Source organism: Actinia tenebrosa, unplaced genomic scaffold (genome assembly GCF_029948245.1).
Source record: "Actinia tenebrosa isolate PJP-AT-01 unplaced genomic scaffold, QUT_ActTen_1.0 PGA_scaffold15__27_contigs__length_11533743, whole genome shotgun sequence".
Taxonomy (NCBI): Eukaryota; Metazoa; Cnidaria; class Anthozoa; order Actiniaria; family Actiniidae; genus Actinia; species Actinia tenebrosa.
Window position 1 is genome coordinate 7,536,374 of NW_028292575.1, and position 23,423 is coordinate 7,559,796.

The 23,423-nt window shown below is 42.8% G+C and overlaps 1 protein-coding gene across 1 annotated transcript in view; it reads right to left on the reverse strand.

Annotated features, from left to right (window-relative positions):
* Window positions 1–1,666: 1,666 nt before the first annotated feature.
* LOC148910982 (histone deacetylase 3-like) overlaps window positions 1,667–23,423 on the reverse strand; it is a 28,761-nt gene continuing 7,004 nt past the window's right edge. Inside the window, exons 9-16 of the mRNA XM_089030866.1 lie at window positions 7,411–7,491; window positions 6,744–6,817; window positions 5,997–6,061; window positions 5,396–5,485; window positions 4,818–4,876; window positions 3,435–3,514; window positions 2,911–3,068; window positions 1,667–2,290 (exon numbers count right to left, since the gene is read on the reverse strand). Of these exons, the coding sequence (XP_088886992.1) occupies window positions 2,221–2,290; window positions 2,911–3,068; window positions 3,435–3,514; window positions 4,818–4,876; window positions 5,396–5,485; window positions 5,997–6,061; window positions 6,744–6,817; window positions 7,411–7,491 (677 nt within the window). The 3' untranslated portion in view covers window positions 1,667–2,220. The remainder of the gene's footprint in view (window positions 2,291–2,910; window positions 3,069–3,434; window positions 3,515–4,817; window positions 4,877–5,395; window positions 5,486–5,996; window positions 6,062–6,743; window positions 6,818–7,410; window positions 7,492–23,423) is intronic.

Sequence of the window (23,423 nt, forward strand, 5' to 3'; positions counted from 1 at the left end):
AAATTTGCAACCTGCACGTTTTAGGGGGTGGTCGAAGAGCGCACCGGGGTGAGTAAACACGCAACTAACCATGCTCTGCACTCCTATACACTACATACAACCATCCAATTAGATTCAATCATAGCTCTCAGTACAGCTGCGCTAATTTGCATTGGCAGTTGCATGCATTACCATTCGTCTGAGTACGGTAACGTTGGTCATCATTTAGAACTAGTGACTTGTGGTTAGGCAACCAATCAATGGCCACCTCTTGACAAATACTACTTTCTTATTTCGTCACTCCCGCCCTACTCTAGTAACGTGGTCGTACAAGGGCTTACATATATAACTTTTGCGCGTGAGCAAGGATAAGAGCAGAATGGTACATGGTATGGAGTGTGACATCATAGCCAAGGATAAGAGCAGAATATCATGTGTCTTTTATCAGATATGGGACGCTACACTTGACAAAGAATAAGAAGTGGTGGCACTTGCTTAAGTATGGGAAGTATAGATTATCTATAAGCCAAGGGCAATAGATTAAGCATAACTTAACCTTTTGGGTAAGGCTTAATCTTAACCTTCCCTTCACACCCTCTCTAGCAAAAATCATAAACTGCGTTAGTAAAATTTCCTAGTACAAAATCACAACCTGAGCTCATTAAGAACTCTTACTTATTTTTTGACATTTACATGCCACGTGAACGTAGATGAAACCCTTGGGTACGTCCACACCGAAAGGAGTCAGAAGAGACGTTACGGTCTCGAAACGGCGAAGAACAAATGTGTGCTCTTTTTAATGCGCAAGCCTTCGAATTCGTCATCATAGCATTGTCGCTGCTTCAGGAAAAGCTTGTTTTCCTATTGAAATGCTGTAAATGCCTGGCTTGAAAACGATGGCGCGCATACATAAGAATGTTTCCGTTCTCCTCTTTACGCACAAGGTCTTTTTTTAGTTTCACTGACGTCTGTAAAATTTATATAAATGGATAAAATGAAATTCCCTTTGACAATGAATACAGTTGACGTCCTGTTCGAAAGACAGTAATGGTATTGAAGGTTTAGCAAAAGTACAGTACATGAACTTGCGCAGGTAAATGACGAGTCATCCATAACTTGTATGATAGATTTCCCCACTCGATGAAGCGCACGTCTCACAAGAGACGATTGAGGTTAAACCAAGCATTACAGTGACCTACACGAAGGTAACCGGCATCTACCAGGTTTCTTTGATGATAGACGGATCAACAAATCTTTCTTTGACAAAATGCTAGTAGTATTATCCTTCGGGCTGAAGATCATTATGAAAATGCGCAGAGCTAGGCACACGAAATCTAGATATTTTCTCACACGCATTGCAGTTAGAATCCTCACTTATATAACTTTACCACTCTGAGGTGGACGGAAAGCCTTACAGGGCTAGGACTCAACTACAAGGCAACCGATAGATCGAATTAGAATTTAGAAGTTGATTTTCATGGAGGGAGGAAAACCGGAGAATAACCCTCGAAGTACAGTAGAGTAGCAACAAACTCTACCAAACTCTACCGCACGAGTCTTCCAATTTTCTGCGCGAATTTTGTTTGAATTTTTTTTCTACGACAGTCGACGCAAAATAATAAACCCTATTGCGAAATCTATCCTGATTAAAAGCTAATCCACCGAAAGCTATGAGAATGAAATATGGTTAGTCACTTGGATATATTTTATTTCCTAACTTTTAGTCATGTTGTTTCAAAAAAATACTAACGCACGATATTCATTATCATTGAAAACTTTGTCTGAAAGCGCAATGAAATCAAAGGGGAAAAGGATAAAGCGAGTTGGGCTTCCTGTGGCATCAGAAGTCTCTATGATACACACGTATGAGTAGATGAATGCATTAATAAAAAGTTTCTTATCTAAAACTGGAAAAGCAACGTAGAAGGATATATCACCACGCGATGGAAGAACGGCGAAGTATCTGAAAAGGCGTTCCTCAAGGTATGTTTTGGGACCACATCACTTATCACTTCTTTGATAAAGCTGGAGTAATTGAGATAAGAGGTGGTTGTTGGTTTCTTATCACATGTCATATGGAGAGATGTGGAATGGCGTTCCTCAGAGTATGTTTTGGGACCACATTATTATTCGCTCATTTCCTAGCCCTGATGTGATGGACATCATATCTGTTAGCTTCTAGTTGGGCATCTGTATGAACAAGTAAAAAGTGTCGTTCTACATCAGAAGCAAACTTAGTCTTCAAACTTCCAGAGACGGCGAGTCTCGATCGATGTCTTGTTCGCCGTCGTAAAAGTCATTTTCAGCTAACCTACGGATTATCCAAAAATATTAGTTGAAGGTGGATCGCCTCTCCGTCAATCCCAGCCTCTCACTTCAACCAAAGTGGCAAGTCAAATGCATAATAATTATGACTCTGAGTACTATAATCGTCCAGGAATGTACCCTTTGGGAGGATTGTGGGGAGTTTTTGTTTCATTCTTCACTTCCGGCCTCTACCCCAGTTATATTTAACTAGCAACTAATCCTTGCGCGGCCAAATCAAGCAAATTTAAACACCTAACAGTGACCAAGGAAAATGCAGGGACTGCTCACAGTGGGGGAAAAAAGTCCTTGTTTTTTTGAGAGTAGCATAACAAACCTGTAGCCTTCATTCCATGATCGAATTTAGAAGTTGATTTTTGTAGAGGAAGGAAAACTGGAGAACCCGCGAAGAAAAACCCTCGAAGCACAGGAAAGAATCAACGAACAACTCTACCCACAATACGACAAAGAGCCCAGTGGGAGTCGAACCCGGGTCAAATCGATGATAGGCGAGCGCTCTCACCGCTACGCCACCCGTGCTAGCTACCCAGGGATTAGTCCCCTCTGACTTTCAACACAACAGCCCGCTCCCCAATCAACGTCTTAGGAGACGAAAAGGTTTGATACCTCGAGTCATCATCTGTGTGCCTGGAATCTGGGTCTGTTTGATCTTCGTTGTTCTCAAGACACAGGTAGTCTGGTGGAACCTCTTGCATCTGTACGCTTGGTGCACCGTTAAGGTTTTTGATGTTTTCGAAGACAGTCGTTCGAATCTGATCCAAGTACTGGAATCATGAAGATATGTTTATGGTTGGAGAGAGAAAAAAGCAAGGAAAATGGAAAGGAGAGTGAAAGGGAGAATGGAAGGGAAGAGAAGGAAAGAGAAGGAAAGAGAAGGGAAGAGAAGGGAAGAGAAGGGAAGAGAATAGGACAGGACCAGATAGGACGGGAAAAATGAGAAAGGTGAATGAATGGGAAGAAAAGGGAAGGGAATGGGAAGATAAGGGAGGGGAGGAGGACAGGAAAGAAACGAAACAAGAGAAGAAAAGAGAAGGGGAATAAAATAGGAGGGAAGGAAAGGAAGAGGAAGGCAGGGAAGGGGAAAGAAGACGAGACAAGAGAAAAGAGGAGAGGAAGATTTTTACATTTACCTGTTTGCTATTCTGGTTTTCTATTCTTGATGCAATGTCTGGATGAAGAGAAAAGTCTGGCCCAAAGTATTCCAGGTAATCTGGTCACAATTAAAAGATCAAACAATTTATCCTCTAGCCATATACTTAACAAATATCTTCAGATAAATAATAAATAAATAATATCCTCTAGTCATATACATAACAAATATCTTCAGATAAATAATAAATAAATAATATCCTCTAGTCATATACATAACAAATATCTTCAGATAAATAATAAATATCAAAACAATTTATCCTCTAGCCATAGACAACAAATATCTTCAGATAAATAATAAATAAATAATATCCTCTAGTCATATACATAACAAATATCTTCAGATAAATAATAAATAAATAATATCCTCTAGCCATATACATAACAAATATCTTCAGATAAATAATAAATAAATAATATCCTCTAGCCATATACATAACAAATATCTTCAGATAAATAATAAATAAATAATATCCTCTAGTCATATACATAACAAATATCTTCAGATAAATAATAAATAAATAATATCCTCTAGCCATATACATAACAAATATCTTCAGATAAATAATAAATAAATAATATCCTCTAGTCATATACATAACAAATATCTTCAGATAAATAATAAATAAATAATATCCTCTAGCCATATACATAACAAATATCTTCAGATAAATAATAAATAAATAATATCCTCTAGCCATATACATAACAAATATCTTCAGATAAATAATAAATAAATAATATCCTCTAGCCATATACATAACAAATATCTTCAGATAAATAATAAATAATATCCTCTAGTCATATACATAATAAATATCTTCAGATAAATAATAAATAAATAATATTCTCTAGTCATATACATAACAAATATCTTCAGATAAATAATAAATAATATCCTCTAGCCATATACATAACAAATATCTTCAGATAAATAATAAATAAATAATATCCTCTAGTCATATACATAACAAATATCTTCAGATAAATAATAAATAAATAATATCCTCTAGTCATATACATAACAAATATCTTCAGATAAATAATAAATAAATAATATCCTCTAGTCATATACATAACAAATATCTTCAGATAAATAATAAATAAATAATATCCTCTAGCCATATGCATAACAAATATCTTCAGATAAATAATATTTAGCTTCCTCTGCAGGCATCTCTGGTTTCTATATTTTCCATGTATTTTCCTATAAGCGGACCACACAGTGTGTGTATAAGGATTTGGCCAAGATGGACTGAAAGCAAAGAAAAAATTGTCCCTCTCCCAACACGTTCCACAGAAAGCCCAGAGCAGAACAGAGATGATTGTAGAGGAGGCTATAAGAGCTGTATACATCTGCTTACCATTATAAGGGATCTCAGTTGATACATCTTGATCTAATAGTAATGATGTCTCATACGCCCTGTTATCATAATACAACAATAAGCCATCAAGAGCTGTTTGTCTGTACATGTAGGTCTGACCCTTGATCTACTTCATACTTATTCAGTTATTGTGATATTGATTATTTTATCAATAGGAGAAGAGCCACCTTGTGGATTCTATTGATTAAACCATTATTATTATATTATTATTATTATTGTAGACGCTAGAGAAAAACGTTTGCGCATAAGTGCCTTTCAGCATGTTTTCTAAGAATTTAGAAGGTTTAGTGAGAAAACGAATGTTAGTTTCCTCAGAGCATACACAAATAGTGTGAGTATACTTTCATGAGACCAAGATACTGAACTAATAAAGATACTGTACTAATAAAGACAGTATGGAAAATTAGCCTTAAGTTTTGAGAACTGACTCTTAAGTTTTGGTATTTTGTGAAGTCCATATTTTAACAATAATTAAGTGTCAGACGTGTTTCCAAGTAACGTGCTTAACCTTGATACTGAAGGCTCTTTAGATTGCTTCACAACAAAGTATTTCTTACCAACATCTTGCTACATTTCGAATGGTATATCCACCTCCACCTAGAACTAGCATTGGCAGGTTAAAAGACTTCATAAAACGTACACATTCCCTGTTATAGAGGATAACAAGAATAATAAATACATCAATTGTCAACAGGATATAAAAATGAGTGAGTTTAACTAATGAGAAATCTTCTCTCTCAGCTTCCCCGAGAGGCAGTGATGAAGTAGCATGCAATCAAAGAATATGTAAAATATTTCAGACAGGCTGACATAGATGTGGGAATGTTTTCTGCAACACCAACATAGACATCTCAAGATTGTGTTTAATGTCTTCTTATTCCAAACCACAGGTATTTCCCTTGAGAGTTATATTTTTCTTTACCAGGAATACTTCAAAAGGTACATGAATGACATGCACCCCCAAAGACAGTATCTTTTTCCTAAAAGGCTTGTAGTGGGAAAGAGTAAGCTTAAGCTAGAAGACATTCTTGGAAACCCAGGGATAAAATTATGTCGCTTGTTTCTCTAGTAGTGCGAAATGAACTACAGAATTTTACGCCTGGGTTCCCGAGGACGGCTAGAAACAGGTTAGTGATAGTATTCTAGTACAGTACATACCCATGGCCCTTGATGCTAAGGTTAAAACATCCCAGCCGATCACAACCTAGGGAGTCTGCTCCACACTAATGAAGAAAAATCATTTAAAAGAAGTATAAGACATGTAAACCAGAAGAAATCTCACCAATTATTGAGGACTGAAACAGCCCCTGCTTTGATCTAAGTAAGGGCATGTCTAACAGAGATTGAAATGGAATTCAATGTAAGACTCCTTAGCCAAACTGCTAATATTATTGTAAAAGGCACAATCCACTCATTGCCACTTTTTGTGTGACTGATGGACCCAGAAACACGTCTCAACTTAAGGAATGTATACTTTATTTGGGTTTTTATTAAAAGATTTTGCGCTATATACAGTTGAAAGCACACCGGTTGCTAGGGGTACCCTGATACCTTAAATAAATAAATAAATTGATTAACTTTGTTTATAGAGGATAACACTTGACAGTAATTGAACTGATAAACTTGTGGTCCTCTGTTAATCATCCGAGCAACGTAAAGGTCTAACCATTTGCAGATGTAATTACAAAGGCAGCACCTTCTCCTCAGTTATTTTAAGACCCTGAGTGTTGGTACGGCCGAGGCTTGAACAATGACCTCCCGCACAACAGTTCTACAATTCTACTCATATATGATCCCAAGTCAAGGAATAAACCCAAAAAATGAATTGCCTCTCAAAATGAATTGGCAGCTATTTTCTGCTTCCAATTCTGTTCAAGTCAGAAAGAAGACTTAACATCACTGTACCTGTAAAACAACTGCACTTGGTTGATATTGGTCTACAACCATGGTTATGATTGGTTTGAATAAGCTGTCATAATCTGGAAAAAAAGTAGACAATAAGAAAGTCAACAAGTGTTAATTGCAACCATAACAGCTCAGTTGTTTAGTGCACAGCCTTCAGAGTTTAAGGTCCATGGTTCAATCCCCAGGATCTTCACGTCTGTTTTGCATTTTTTCTAAACCATGTAGCTTCAACTTCGAATGCTCTTAAAATAGAGCACTGAAGTAGAGACAGGGGTAGAGTGTGCACCATCACCTCCCTGGAAGACCAGCTATTAGCTGAAGGAACACAGATGTAAATAGGCTTTTACCTTATGTACTATAAAGACTTTTTGACATTGATGTACCAAGAAAATAGTTATAATAATTCAGAAGACATTGTCCTTGTAGTCAGTGGCTATAAACAAACTCGTAGCCCCCATTAAATAATTAAATTTGAATTAATTTAGTAGTAGATTTTTCTTGAGGGAAGAGAACCTACAGACAAATTCCCACAGAGAACTGAGAACCACCAAGCAACTTGTTGGGGCAGAGGATATGACTCATGGCCTTTAAGGTAAGTAGTGGTGCATGAGCAGCACACACCATCTGTTAATAAATTGTTACGCAGGTAGAGAGTTTTGATACATACTTTGATCATCAATGCCATCTTTTAAGGGTACATTTATGGAATACATCTTTCCACTGTCCACACCAACTTCATACATATCTCCTGCAAACAATGCAAAAAAAGAAAAAAAGGATTGGAAAGGTGTTCCTCAAGGTATGTTTTGGGGCCAAAACTATTGTAAATACTGACAGTTTATAAATGTATTACTGATAGTACAGTGTATCAATAGCAAAATTTGTTATAGGCAATTTATTGTTAAAGCTTACAAAAACATATTTGAAATAAAATGACTTCTTGATATTTTGTCTGTAGGCTCATGCTACAAGTAGTATAGGGAATGGGGGTTCCAGCGCAATCTCAACACGGGGTAAGACCCGCGTCAAAAATCCACCTACGGACGACCCCCACTCCAAGTGTGGTTGAGGGCAACAGCGCACTTAAATATGTTAGTCTATATATGGAGTGCGAAGAATGTAAGAAGTTCGTTAACGACTTTTGCATAATTTGTCTAAGACCTAAAGTTATCGTACCTAAGCCCAAGGGTTTCTGGTGTTGTGGTAAGAAAATGCAAATAGAAGACGACACGTCATCACAGTGTTACGAATGTGGTAAGAATATTCGTAATGCCGTACCAAATGCTACCAGAGAGCAGTATTACGCCAATGGAGGTCGTAAGAAAACGCCATATAAGAGAATAAAATACTTCAGGGACTGGATGAGTCATATCCAAGGTTTACATCCGGTATATTTAAGCGACGAAGTAAAGAAGAAAATCATAGACCATTTAGAAGAGCCAACCCCGCAAAGTCTACGGAAGACGCTGAAAAAATTAAAACTAGGGAAATATTACAAAGCTATTCCCTATCTTTTGTCTGAAATTACCGGTAACTCTATTCCCGAAGTTTCTGATATGAGCAGAGCCGAGTGGATGTTTTGTCGGCTGGATAAGGATATTCCTTATTATCCTGACGTAATTTACGAAATATTTTACAAAATAGACCCCAACCACCCCCTCTTGAGATGGATTCCAAGAAGATAGTGGATCTTATGGCATAAGATGAGTAATTAGCATAAATCTTATGGCATAAGATTACGCGTAATTTCCAGACTGTCGTTCGATATGTAAACGAAATCCTGTCACGCTCTTTTCAAAGTAAATATTTACTGAGCAAGCTTTCTTTGAAGCTCTTCTTTCGCTTCCTGGTAGATCTTTTTGCGAGATTCCTCGGAAAGATCTTTTACGACTGTTTTTTTATTCCTTATGTCCGTCTTTAATTTCTCATACTTTTCCTCTTCGGTCAGAATAAGCGAGAATTCTACGTCGTCTATCTTTCTGTCACGCAAAGCCTTTGAGACAAGGTCGGTAATAGTATTTACTTTAGCCCTAGACAGAGCTATTGTCGTGTCATGCTTGGATATTTTCGTGGATAGCTTTTTCATAATACCCGTAGCAACAGCAGAAATAATACCACAGGTTGCCCCAACGCCGGCCAAAGGAACTCCAACAATTATTCCCGGCCCAGTAAGCGAAGTAGCAACGCCAGAGCCCGTTAACACAACAGATATGGATCCTGAAGTTATCGCAATCTTATGTAGCGTACTCCGGGCTCTGACGTACTTTTTTCGGACTTTTTCGTAGTGTTTTGTCTGCCCTTCCAAGTAAGCCAGCATTAAGTTCGCTTTGTTGAGCCTAAAGTTTTCAGCGTTTAATTCGTTAGGACCTGTATCCGTAGTGGTAGCGTGATAATTGGGAACATCTGGGTACAACTGAGGTGCTGATGGTATAACATCCATTATATATACTAATGTACGACGCTTTTGGGAATGATATTGAGGAGCAGCCACATCACGACAACAGGGATTATGCCAACTGGAGAGCATTTAGGAAGATGTTTCCGCATGCAGACCCTAGTAAGTTTGAAAGAAGACCCGATGGGATTTACTATGAAGGCTCCAGAATGTACAGCAATGCGGACTTGGAGCCAAAGAACCCAAAACCCGAGCATAAAGAAAGGCAGCCTAATTTTCCAGAGAATTTATTACCGGCAACGGAGGATTACCCATTTTACGATAACAAAGGTGGCGCAAATGACTTTGCTAAGATGGTTACCTCCTTAGAAATCCCCGTGGGCCCTACGACTTTCAAAATAAAAGTCAGAGACATCTTTAGAGAAACTGCCATGAAACATACCTCAGGGAAAGAATCCAGAGAATGGTTATCAGGTCCCAACATGCGGTATTGGCCGCAGCAGTTAAACTTTGCTGTCTGGGCTGCTACTAAAGGATGCGGTATAGCCGCGGACATGTTCCATATTCCTTTCCTGCGATTTCATGTTGCTTTTACTATTCGTAGGATATTGTTTGAGTTAGGAGCACCGCTTCCTAGTGACACTATCTTTAAGCCGAAGGATAACGAATATGACAAAGTCGCATGGGAGCGATTAAGGAATGAGTTTAAGCTTACCAACCCTGATTTTCGCAACAAAGAGGGTGCCGCCCATGGTTTAGGAGAGACTTACACCTATGCTTCGTATGTTGGCGCCAGCATAGAAACTCCGGGTATGGGGTATCCTAGCAGATGGGAATTCTCCGACTTAGGGGGTAAAGCGTCAAAAGGTGACTTGATTTACTTCATAGAAAGCAAAGAGAAATATCCTTGGGCGCCTTTCTTTGCCGCAAAGGGCATTGGTCTAAAGAATCTCGCAAGGATTAATCGAAGCATCGAAGCCTTTGTTTACTGCATTCTAGGGGCCCAGGTTAGCACTCGCAGCCCCATCGTAGATGCCTCCGGTGCGTCGCAGGAAACGCAACAAGTATTCCTTGTCCTCTTCGAAAGCGCTGTTATCGAGAATGAGATCTCTAAGTCGGTGCAGAGATATCAACTTGCAGTGCAGCAGTCTAAAGTGCGACTGGATTACGCTTTGTCACCTGGTTGTTGGCTAATGCCAAGTAATTTGGTCATCAACGCCGATTCCGTCGTGGGTTACAACAACAAACTTCAACGAGCTACTAAGGATATGAAGTTTGGGGTGAATGACGTGAACTCTGACACTCTTAGGAACATTCCCCATTTCGTGGAGAAGCCAAAGAAGGAGCACGTAGAAAAACCATCAAAGAAGGCGCATGTAGAAAAGCCACCAAAGAAACCAGTAAAGAAGGTTACCGAGGAATATGACCATAACTTACTAAAAGCCGGTCTAGCAGCTGCAAGCATTGGTCTGAGCTATTATATATGGCGATGAACAACCCCTACGTAGCTGGAGTAGATTGCGTCTATACGACTTACACAGGCGAGAAAAAATACAACCAGGCATCTTGGGTTGATGTCACGGGCATGGCTGTAGACTTGAACTACTCAGGAAAGAAGTTAATCCTTTGTAGTATTTGCATTGGTACGAGCAGCCATGCCAACGTCGGCTTTAGGTTCCTGGATGACAATGGCATACTGCAGCCTATGAGAAATAAGACAAACAACAGGGAGCCTGCGCATTTCTCCGTAGAGCCGCCAACGACGAGCGTTGAGAATCTTTCCGTTTGGACTTTTCACATGGTTGCTGACTGCCACGGGAAAGTAAAGCTGCAAATACGCGTAGATGACAGCGGGACGGCTACCGTGAATAGTATATATGACCAAAGGGATAATGATTACAATCACGCGACCATTAGCGCCCTTGCGGTGCTTAGTCTTTAAATATATGGACAACCCACACGTTAGGGAAGATTGGTTTCTTTATGACTTAAATGAGAGAAAATACGAAAATGATGAGTGGCAGGACACTGGATTATGGGTGAGGGTTGGGGGCCTGGGATTGATAATGTGTACTATTAGTGTCAGTACGGGGTGGGGTTGTCACCTCGGCTTTAGAATTTTAGATGAAACCAACACCCCATTGCCGCCTTATGAAACAAAAGGCAGCAGGCATGCAGTTCACTTTTCGACGCAGCCTAGTCCACCCAGCGTAGAAGATCTAACGCCCGTGACTTTTTACATGGTAGCCAATTGCCAATATGCGAAGCTTCAAGTTCGACCCAGCCATGGTGCTCTTGGTCGTCCCGGCGCGTTTCGAATGAATGCTGCTCCGGCAGTCGGTCCTCCGACGGATGCTATTTGGAATCATAAGACCATTAGCACCATGAGTGTGCTGCCCCTGATACCAAATTATCAAGGCGGTGCGAATACTATCTTTACTTATCCCCAGTCGAGGACGCCTCGGGCGCCTGACGACGATAAGCCACCAGTAATACACGAGGATAAGATTAACCCTTCATCTTCTTCAGGAGTACCACTCCAATAGCGACGACCAAGATCCAAATGTTATTCCCCACGAACTTCAACAGTTCTCCGCCGGCCCTAAGTGCCAAGGAAACAACCGAACCCAGCAGCCCAGGAAGACCGGCTGCCATCTTTTTTCCCAAGTCCGTCAGCCCATTACCTAATTTCTTTACGCCCGCGCCCGTAGCCTTAAGCGTGGATAGGATGACTCCTACTACGCTTGAAATAGCAACTGCAAATGCCAGCGGAATACCATACTTCACCAGAGCTCTTTTTATTTTTTCCTTGGTGGTAAGCCCCAACTCCTTTTCCAGGTTTTCCTTTTGCGCCTGTAATTCCGCAACTCTCTCCTGAAGGGTTTCTACTTCCCTTTGGGCAGCCTCCCTTTCTTCTTCGGTACGAGTTAGGTCCGCAATTATTTCCTGCTTTTCGGATATGTTTTTTTCCAGGTCTTCGATGGCCTGAGTTTTTTGCTGGATTTGCTCTTCTTTAATGTTGATTTCAGCAACTAACTGCCGCCGCTCCACCAAAGAACCCTCTATGGTGGTTTGTAATTTCCTAACTTCCTCCTGACTCATGTTTAGGTCCTGCAGAGCAAGGCGAAAAGCCTGTCGAGCTGTATCCCTTTCATCTAAAGCCTTTTCGGCTTCTCGTTTAATTTGCAGTATGCTTTCGTCTTTACTTTGACCCAGCCGCAACAATTGTTTTTTATAGCTTGACTCCCTTTCCTTTAGCGTTTTTTCTAACGCCGCTGTCGGAGCATGTGATTTCTTAGCCTCCTCCAACTCCCTTTCTGCTTTATCCCGATCACGTAAAGCCTGATCTAAGTGTTTCGTCATTTCTTCCATTCTTACGTCTCGTTGACTAAACTTCTTCTCAGCATTAGCAAGTAGTCGACTTTGCTTTTCGTACGCCGCCTCTTTTTCTTCCAGCGCCTTTTGCAGTTCGATAGCGCGCCTTTCTAGCGCAACCTTTTCATTCAGGGTTTGCAACCTTTCTAACATGCTTCTAGTAGCACGCTGAAAGCCTCTTAATCTTGAGACGTCGCCCTTAACGTTGCCCTCCTCATCAAAGAGGGGTTGCGGTTTTGTCCAGCGGTCTTTGTCGGGAAATCTTAAGTCTTGGACGCTTATGAGGACTTTGTTTCCCTTTTCCGTAAGCTTTACGTCGTCAGCATCAAAGTTGTCGTAGCGCTGCGTTAGCTCTTGCATTGCCCACTCTACGGTTTCCCGCGCGGCTGCTTCGTCTGTGTTTTGAAGTTCCAAGTACTCGGGGACGGGGCTGCCGCGGTTCCTTGATTGCCACATGCGATTCAAGGCTGCCTTGAAGCTTTTCCACCTATTGCCATACTTGCTTATCAAGGCCATGTCGTAAAGCAAAGGCTTTGCCCCCGCGTTTTTAGTCCATTCATCAAATTCTTCATCGTTAATATCGACTTGGCCTTCTTCGGTAAGGGGGTCAAAATCCGTTCCTTCTACTTCCATTATATATGATAAGCTCAAAGTTAAATCCCAACGTATTACCTAAGCAGGTTGGCGGGCTGAAAGCGGAACGCACCTTTCACCGGGTCACCTTTACCCCTTCTAGCGCTAAGCCAGGGGAAACCCTGTACGTAGGCGTGCCCCGCCTAACGGATAACCTAGTCTTAGTTCCTGGCACCTTGGCTTTGAGGTTTGACCTAGCGGTGCAGTCAAGCCCCACAGATGAAAGGATTATCGTTAACAACGTGGGTCGCAACATTGTTTCTAAGATGCGCGTAAAGTTCGCCGGGGAATCCTTGCTGGACTTAAATAGGTACGATCTGTATACCACGTACAAAGACTTATGGTTGACTGCATTTGACCGCGCGCAAAGGATAGAACAAGGAATTGGTAGTGTCATTCTACGTAAGGTTCGCACACCTACGAAAACGCAACCTACTGACGGCAGCGGAGAAACCGCAGTGGCAGACGCAAAGCGAATAAAGACCGCCTATGGTAGTAAGTATGTCATACCACTGGACTTTGAAGTAATCACGAATCACGGCGCGTATTACCCAAGACAGTTATCCGAGCTACAGTTTGAAGTAACTTTAGCAGATGCTAATAACATTATTGGTGGGCTAAGCACTGCACTTACCACAACAACCCCATACTCTATTACCAACTTAGAATTACAGTACGAAACGGTGTACAGCGAAGAGCTGGCCCGTAGCGCTGGCATGGAGTACAGCTCTGGCAAGGCATTCCTTTACGACCACGTAGTGATGTATAAGACGTTTAGCTTCTTGGATAAGACGGATGAGGTTATCAACCAAAGCATTAACCTCCCCCGAAGAAGTCTTACGGGGTTGATGCTGGTGTTTGCCAAACCCTACGAAGCCGGTAAGCGCGACTCCGAGGCCTTTCACAACCCCAACATTACTAACGTGGGGGTCAACATAAACGGCGTTCCAAACAAGGTCTACTCCCAGGGGATAAAGCCCGCAGACGTGTACAGAGAGGCCATGCGCAAGTTTGGCGACCAAATTAGCCCCGAGGAATTCTTTAAGGATAAATATGCGCTGTGGATTGATATGCGCACCATTAACGATGAAGACCTACATGGTCAAGGCCTCCGTCTAGTAAATACGCAGGATGGCATAACATTGGAGATCAAACGCACCAAGAATGCCTCCGCGGGCGACGGTGATAAAATAAACTGCTACGTCTTCGTCGTGTCTGACGCGCAGTTAAGCGTAGAAATGAACCAATTGAAAAGCGTTGCCTACTAGGACGGCTGAGGAATGAAGTCGTCAATGTTAAAATATTTCTTGAATATACAATGCTTCGCGTATTTGAAAGCAACGGTACGAAACTGCAAGTCGTGCAAGGCGATAAATTGTACTTCAAAGCAAAGGAAGTAGCGGCCGCATTGGGCTACGAACGCCCAAAAGATGCAATTAAGGTGCACATTCGCGATAAATACAAGGTAAGGCTTAGCGAACTTAGAATGGAGGTGAATCGCCTCCCTTCCAATTCACACCCACATTCCCTGTATGTGAACGAATCCGGGTTGTATCAGTTGATATTCTCCTCGAAGATGGCAAAGGCAGAAGAATTCCAAGATTGGGTCCTCGAAGAAGTCCTACCCGCGTTGAGAAAGACGGGTAAATATGCGATGGACAAACGCTTTGACAGCCCGAATAAATTAGTTTTTAAGATAGAAAATGAAGCTGACCTGCATACAAAGGTAGTCGATTACATGCGTAGGTTTTACCCCGATTTCATCATAGCGCCGGGTCTTGGCGAACTTCAAGATTCAGACAGCAAGCGAATAACCTGCTGGCGAAAAGGCTACCAAGCCGGCCAGCCAGACCTTTTAATCCTTAACGCCCACAAGAAATACCGCGGGTTGTGTATTGAGTTGAAAACCCCAAAAGGAAACGGTGTCTTGTCCGCAAAGCAATCCAAAAAAATTGCGCAGCTTGATGTAAATGGTTACCTAACGATGGTTAGCAACGATTACGACATTATCTGCCGTGCCCTCATGGATTACGCGGATGGCATTCGTATTCCCTGTAAGGGCTGTGTAAAGCGGTTCAAATCCTACGACACTTTGAAAACGCACCTAAAGATATTCCATAGGTATAATGAAGCTCAGCTTGACTCACTGGCGTGATCTTGTCCACGGTAAAGCATACGAAATAAAAAATTACGTCGTCTTCGAAGACATCGACCGTTTACGGTTAGTCCTCAAAGACTTAGAAGGCAAGGAATATTCCCTTTGGGCGCCGGATTGCGTGCGGTACGTAATTCAGGGCGAGGAATTCACCCACTTACGCAGCTATGGTAAGGTAAATGGCCGATGGAAGTTTGACATTGAAAGAAGAGTCACTCCATCTCCTCTTTGTAGTTAAGCGCCCGCTGCGCTTTAGGATCCGCGGAGCACCAATGCCCCACAAAGGATCCTTCGGAGAATACCCTGTCGCAATGAAGGCAGGTGTATTTTTTACGCGGCGGCTTACGAGGGGTAATGCAGTCGGCAGGTAGTTCGCAAGTAATACAGTCCATATATTGAAAGGGTAATTAGAATGCCTCCCAGAAAGGCAGCTGCGTAGGCTAGCATATACCTTTAAAAGGGGTCTTTATTTTTATTTATTATTATTAGATTATGCAAGCGCCCTTAAAAGGGGTCTTTATTTTTATTTATTATTATTAAATATCCTTAATTATTCTTAATAATAATAAATAAAAATAAGAATGGGATTTGAGACTCTTTGCACAAACCCTACTTTACTATCTTAGGTCCTTTCTAACTTCTACGGGCTTTCCTTGCCGCCTCATTGCCGGCATGCCAGGCCTCAAAGCGATCTAAGTACTCCTTAAAGCCGCCTTGGCCGTCGTAGAGGCACTGCCAAACATGTTGGTCACTTCTTTGACAGCCGCAGCGCTCACAAGTTGCCTCCCAATATTCTCTATCCTCCCACCTTACGCCTTCGACGCAGTCAAACTCCGCAAAGCGCTGGTCAATTTCCTTCTTCCGGCGCGTTAACTTCCTTTGGGTTTCCTTTGGGCAACATCGTGCAGCAACGTCGCCGTGTTCCTCACAGGCTACGCTCAGTAGGTCGTAATTGCCGCGGCACCGATGTCGGTGCCATTCATCGTTCTTGTCCTCCTCGCATCGCTCACATACGTTCTTTAGGCAAACGCGGTTTTCTACGTGATAATCCAACATTTGCGCGCTGCTAAAGAGTCGATTACACTCCTTACAACGCCTTTCGCGTGCCTTCTTAGCGCACACCTTCTTTTCCAGGTGGTATTTTAACATTTGCTTGCTGCTGAACTCCTTGTTACACCGCTCACACTCCATATATAATAAGGATTTAATAACCCTTATATGGGATACCGCATAAAGTCCTTAATGGACTCTTTTGCCCCGGATACTATTTCAAAGAGTGTCTCAGAATGTTGACGTTTAGGTTAAATCTTTGTTAAGGATGCCTGGAAACTATTTCAAAGAGTGCCTTAGAATGTTGACAATAAGGTTAAATCTTTGTTAAGTATATGTGGAAAGCCCGTAAGGATTAGTAGGCGGCTTAAAATAGTAAAGTAGGGTTCGTGCAAAGAGTCTCAAATCCCATTCTTATTTTTATTTATTATTATTAAGAATAATTAAGGATATTTAATAATAATAAATAAAAATAAGGACCCCCTTTAAAGGGCGCTTGCAGGATTCAAAATAGTAAAGCTAAGACACTCTTTGGAATAGTTTCCAGGCATCCTTAACAAAGATTTAACCTAAACGTCAACATTCTGAGACACTCTTTGAAATAGTTTCCAGGCATCCTTAACAAAGATTTAACCTTATTGTCAACATTCTACAGGGGATATCGCATGAAGTCCTTAACGGACTCCTTAGCCCACGTTGCCATCGTTATCAGCGCGCCAAACCGTTCTGCACGCTTCAGACCGCACATTTCATCGTACAACTCCTGCACGCGCTCTTTTAACCGGTCTATCTCCTCCCTTTGCATTTCTATGGTGTCTCTTTTATCTTTTGCGTCGGCGACAATTCTTTGCACTGCTTCCACTGGCTCCATATATTTTAGCGAATAAGTTTAAATATAAATGAACCCAGATCACATGCCTTGTAACGCTCTGATAGTAGGACCCACCGGCTGCGGAAAGACCCAGTTCGTGGTAGAGCAGCTATTAGGACCCTTTAGATACCGCTTCGACTACATCGTGCTATTATGCCCCACCTACGTGAACAACCGCACCTGGACGGGCATAGGAGTGAAAGATGACGACTTCTTTGTAGATATCTTAGACCCTAACGAGTTATCCAGCCATTTGAAGTTCTGGCACAAGCAATTCCCTAAAGATACGCAGACGCTCCTTATACTGGATGACATCGCCTGCGGGGACGACGTAAAAAGACGCACCTCCGAATTAGTGAAGCTCGCCTTCAGCGGTAGACACGACAATATCAGCGTTTGGTTGCTCTCGCAGCAGCTTACCAGCGTCTCTAAGCCTTTTAGGGAAAACATAGGTTCACTTGTCGTATTTTATACGCCCAGTAAGTCTGACCTGGAAACCATCTTAAGCGACTACGGCGGTGAGATATCCAAGGAACAGTTACACGAATACATGCGGCATTTAAAAACGCACCAACATTCCAAGATGATCTTCTCTTTGAGGTTTCCGTATTCCATTAACATATATGGACATTGAGCAGCTCTTAGATGAAGTCCCCGCGCAGTTAGACGAAAGTAACCTTAAGGAACAACTTAACATCCTTGTGTCTTCGGGGAAGTGTAAAGAAATGATAGGCAAGGAACTTACCCATGAGCAAGTTAATAAGTTGTCGGAAGAGGAAGTTAAGAAGTTCCATAAGAGGTACGAGGCCGCCCTTGCAAGTAAGACCACGGACGCCGTAGCAGACTCCGCTATCCGACTTGCGACTAAATTGCTTGGACTTGCACTGCCCATAGACGACGTGGAGCAACTGCGGAAGGACATAAGCGAGGACTATGTCATCGCCCAAGAACTTAAGATAACCTGCGGGTGGTTGTCTTTGAAGTGCGGTAAGTTAATGGCAGTCGCCTCTGCGGCACTTCACGTAGCTCAGCATGTCGACTTGAAGGAGGTACTAGGTTCCTTCGGAACATCTTGGAAGGACTTCAAGAAGGATAGAGAAGTCGAAAAGGTCTTCCAGGCGGCACTTGCTGAGGTACCTGATCAAGTCGCCTCAAGTACTTAGTCAAGTCGTTGTCAAGTCATTGCCAAGTCATTGTCAAGTCGTTGTCAAGTCACCTCAAGTACTTAGTCAAGTCGTTGTCAAGTCATTGCCAAGTCATTGTCAAGTCGTCATCAAGTTACTTGTCAAGTCCTTCAAGTCCTTAGATATAAGATGAATGGCACCGAAGAACAACCACCCGTAGAAGATACCAAGATTACCAAGGCTAAATCTCCAGGCAGAGTCGCTGCCGGAAAGAAGCTCGCGGAGATGAACAGGAAGAACAAAGCAAAGAAAGAGGAAAAGGTGGAGGAAAAAGAAGAGGAATCCTTTTGGAATCCTGGGTACGTCATCGGCGCGTTAGGAGTTGCTATAGCAGCAGGCAGCCTTTACTTACAATGGCGGGCTACGAAGCCAAAAGTAGAACCACCAACATATCACGCACCTGTGGAGCCGGCTGTTAGAAAAAGTAAGATCCCTGAAATGGAGTAGATTCATCACCACGTGCCGTGGCGACCTAGATTTTCCTTCTCGCTTTGTAATATAATGTCGACCGCGTTGTTGAAAACTGTTGAAGAAGCAGCTATTATTACTTCCATCGTTGCGGGTATTGGTTGGGTAGGTAAGAAAGTGCTCAAAGAAGACTTTACTGAAGACCCAAGCAAGAGCTTCGCTAATTTTGCTAAAATGACCGCTGCCGTAGGCGGGGCTATCATGGTAAAGGATTACCTACGGAAGGAAAAGTACCTACCTACGGCGTAATATATAATGGCTAGCGTGGTCGCAGGTGGAGTTATTGCAGCCTTAGCATTTACTGGAGCTAATTATGGTGGTCAATATTTGGATAGATTAGTTAGAGGTGATCGCAGCGGAGATTTGGCCGCCGAAAGGAAAAGGCATGATTTAGCGCTGGAGAAATATCAGCGGGACGTGGTAGCTTGGAATGAAAAAAGACAAGCTTACAGGGATTGGTTGGACAAGAACTACCAAGACAAAATGCAGGCGGATAAGAACTTCGAAAACACAGACTACGCCTTTAAGCTCTATGCGCAGGCGCATCCCGACTTTAGAATGAGAAAGCCTCAGTTCAAGAATTACTACCAGCCTTCTAAGAAACAAAAAGACAATGAGTTGGTCTTCGTAGGAGTCGCAGGGCTGGCCGGAGGCGTAGCTTTGGCGTATTTAGTCTAAGCTGCGCTTAGCCTCTAGTGGCGCCTTTGGCGCCTAGAATATAATGATCGTCTTTTTGGAAAGCGACAAGAATGACTTTACCACTTATTTAAATCCCCCCATTAAAGCCCATAAGGTCCGGCTGGTTAGTTGCTCTTTGTACAATTCTTGGTATAACCTGATTAGGGGCATAGTCACTGAGCATACAGGAGGATCTAACTATCAAGCCGTATTGCTGCCCGATGGACATTATACGCCAATCACACTGGCCAAGGAATTAGCAAAACACGGTTATACTCTCACCACAGGATTGCCGCACGAAATGACCCTCAAACATAATATGTCAAATTATTCAATGACTTTTGGAAAGTCTGACCCATTGGGATCTTTATTATGTGCCTCAGGCAAGACAATTACCAACACAGCCATACCTGTGAAATGGAAAGTCGCATCCTCTTACGAAGTCTATTGCGATTTAGTCCATAGTTACAACAATGGAGAAAAGTCTTCTCTTATGTCTAAGTTTCTACCCAAAGGTAATCCATTTGACCTGGTAGAATACACTCCCATTTCTTTGAGCTATGACTTGTCTAATTTGGTAGAAAGCATAAGCATCACCATTAAGGTGGACGGAAAGACGGTGGATTTTAACGGACGCAAGATCAATCTTGTCCTATCCTTCGCTTGAATCAAATTCATATAATGGGCCGCGTAGAGGATAAACTCAAGAGGATTTACTATGGGCCTGAAGGCTATTGGAAAGGAGCGTCGGCCATCAAGAAACTCGCGACCGCGGCCAGGGTATCAGAAGAAACGGCTAAGAACTGGTTGAAAAAACAAACCATCTGGCAGGTTTATCTTCCCGTGCCGAAGTACATTCCCAGGCCCAGCTTTACCGTAAATGCCCCCAATGAAGTTCATCAGGCGGATTTGCTTTTCTTGCCGCACGATAAGGTGAGAAAAAAGACCTATAGATACGCTTTGACCGTAGTTGATATCGCAAGCAGATACAAGGACGCCGAACCCATAACCAGCAAGGATTCTGGGGAAGTCGCAGAAGCCCTAGGTAGGATTTATAAGCGCGTCTTGAAATGGCCCAAGCTGCTGCAAGTGGATGCGGGGACAGAGTTTATGGGCGTGGTTACTAAGACCCTGAAAGACCACAGCACTAAGATTAGGAGAGCCGAAGCAGAGTACCACAGGGGTCAGAGCATCGTCGAAAGATTTAATAAAACCTTGGCCGAGCGTCTCTTTGGGTACCAGTATTGGAAAGAGCTGGAAGATCCCTCCAAGCGCAACAGGGAATGGACTCAGAGGCTCCCCCAGGTCATCGTGGCTTTGAACAACGAGGCGGCCAGGGCTACGGGAATAAAACCCAAGGATGCCATAAAAAAGAAACACGTGGAACACAAGTCCTACGTCAGAAGTTCGAGGGCGGTCTTCCCCCATGAAAAAAAATTAGGTAATGTCACAGTCCGATATCTCTACGGACCGGGTGAATTAGAAGGAGGATCCAAAAGAGCTACGGATCCTAATTGGTCTTTGGAAACTTACCAGATCCGAAGCGTAATAGCTAAGAAGGGTCAGCCCATCTTGTATTATCTTCACGATGGCCCCACACGTGGGTTCGTCATGGAAGAACTGCTTATCGTGTGATGTCCGAATGCTATCGTATGCACTCCGTCATCACACATCCATCGCTTACCGTCAAATGCAGACAGCGACACCTTCTCCTGCGTGACGTTATGTATCTGATGACCATAGCTGCGCAGGCTGTTCATCTTATGCCGCTGTTCCTTGCGTGTTCGTAATACGTTGAGGTAGGACTCGTGCGTAATGTCCTTCTTAACCACGTACTTTTTTACGCCTTTAGCTTTCTTTTCTACGCCGTCTAACTTTAGCACGCTGTACATCTTTGGTTTCAGACCCACGTACTCTACTATGGGTTTTCCTAACATTTCGTCTTTCATCTTCCCAATTACCTTCTTATTCTTCGCAGAGTAAAGGAAGTGCTCCTTCGGGTAACCGCTGGTGTCGTACTCGTCTATGTTGGGGAGGCAGTCTTTGTAAACGTCTTCCGTTTGCACTTCTAGAATTAGGGAGTCGGTGTCTGTGTACAGGAGGCGACAGCGGTCTCCGTACTTTGGCTTAAGCTTATCGTAGTAGAACTCATACATAAGCAGCTTCGATAGATCCAGCACCGTAAAGCCTGTGTAAACGGGCTTGTTTAGTAAGAGGTTTGCCCTTTTCATGTGAATCACGTAGAAGTTCAGCATTTCTACGTATTTAACGAAGCCTGGCTGTGACACGTATGCTTCTGCTTCCTCTTTGGTGCTGACTATTTTTACGCTTACGCGCTTGCGGATGTTCTCCATTGTCTTTCCGAACACGCTGTTGTTCATCAGTTTGAAGAGGTTTTTCTCGAAGTCATTTTTCGCTGCGGTACGCTTTTGCGTGTTAAAGTCAATGTAGGGGCGCATCCAGGGTTCCTGCGTGAATTTTAGGACTCTGTGGATCTTCTCTACGCGCATTCCGTGTCGCACGTAGAACTGCAGGTTGCGGTAATGTACCACATACTTCTTCTTATCCATCAGGTTCATAGTTAGTTTCCTGTACGGTTTGTAACCAGGGCACATTTGCTTTTGCAGCGGACTTAGCTGCTTAAATGGTATCTCTATCGCTTCTGGTGCTAAGGGGAACTCATTGTGTTCGTCGTGCAGGCGCTCTGGGTACTCCAGATCCACTTCTAAAACGTAACCCTTGTCTTCCTCCTTTCCTACCTGCATGTAGAAGTCTATCGGCTTCACTGGATCCCATTCGAAGTCTCTCACAGGTAGGTACTGTGACATTGCCCAACCATAAAGGTTATTCGCATCCAGGTAGTAAATGTATGTGGTTGGTTTCTCTGGGTCGTGCTCTACTAAGGGGTTGTTTGCGCGGGCGTAACGTCGGCTGGGCCCGCATACGCCGCCACGAATACCGTCTTCCATAAACCGATACATGTCGTACTCCGTTAGGAGATCCAACTGCGCATTTGTCTTCTTTAACAAAGCACTCCAGCTGAGCCCAGGAGCCGTGTAGAAATTAGCGGGATCCAATCCGTAATATTCCATAGCCATCTTTCTGAAGCTTTGGAAAACATTTGCAAGCAGCACTACGTCAGACCTTAGGTAGATGTCGTGGTAGTCCCCCATGTTCTCACAGGAGTACTTTTCCCACACGTCTAACGCATGCTGGTACTCCTCATCCTTTATACCGGACTCGTTTAGGGTGCTGTAGAAGCGATCTTTGGGTGGTAGGGACTCTTTGAATCGATCCCAGGAATCCATGTATTCGTATGGGTAGACTCCTTTCCTTTCCGCGCCATATTGACTGGAAATGGGAAAGTTGGTGTTATACTTTACGAGGTTTGCTAAGGAGTCCGCCATAAACTGCTGCGAATCTAAGAACTTTAGCTTACCCACAGTTACGGACATGTAGCGCTCTTTGTTGTTGGGTATGCATTTGACGTCGGAGCCGTCTGTTCCTTGTAGTAGCAGATGGGAGTCGTAACCCCTTAAATTGTGAAAGAATACGGGTATTTCCATTTCTGGATCTACTTTGAAGTTTATATTGCATTTCCAATGAGCCGCTCCTCTGTATTTACCCGTGATGTGGCAGTGATCCCTAACCTTATCCACATAGAAATCCTCAACGAATGCTTTATGACAATGAATGCAGTGGGTGGAAGGCTTTCCCGGCTTTTCCCCCTTCTTAGCATACTTCCCGCATTTAAAATGAGCTTCTCCTAGATACTTTCCATCTTCATCCCACGCTTTCTTGGCTCGTCTTCCAAACTGAAGAAGCGTATGTTGGCAAATGTGGCATTTTTTTGCCTTGTTAAAAGCCTCCT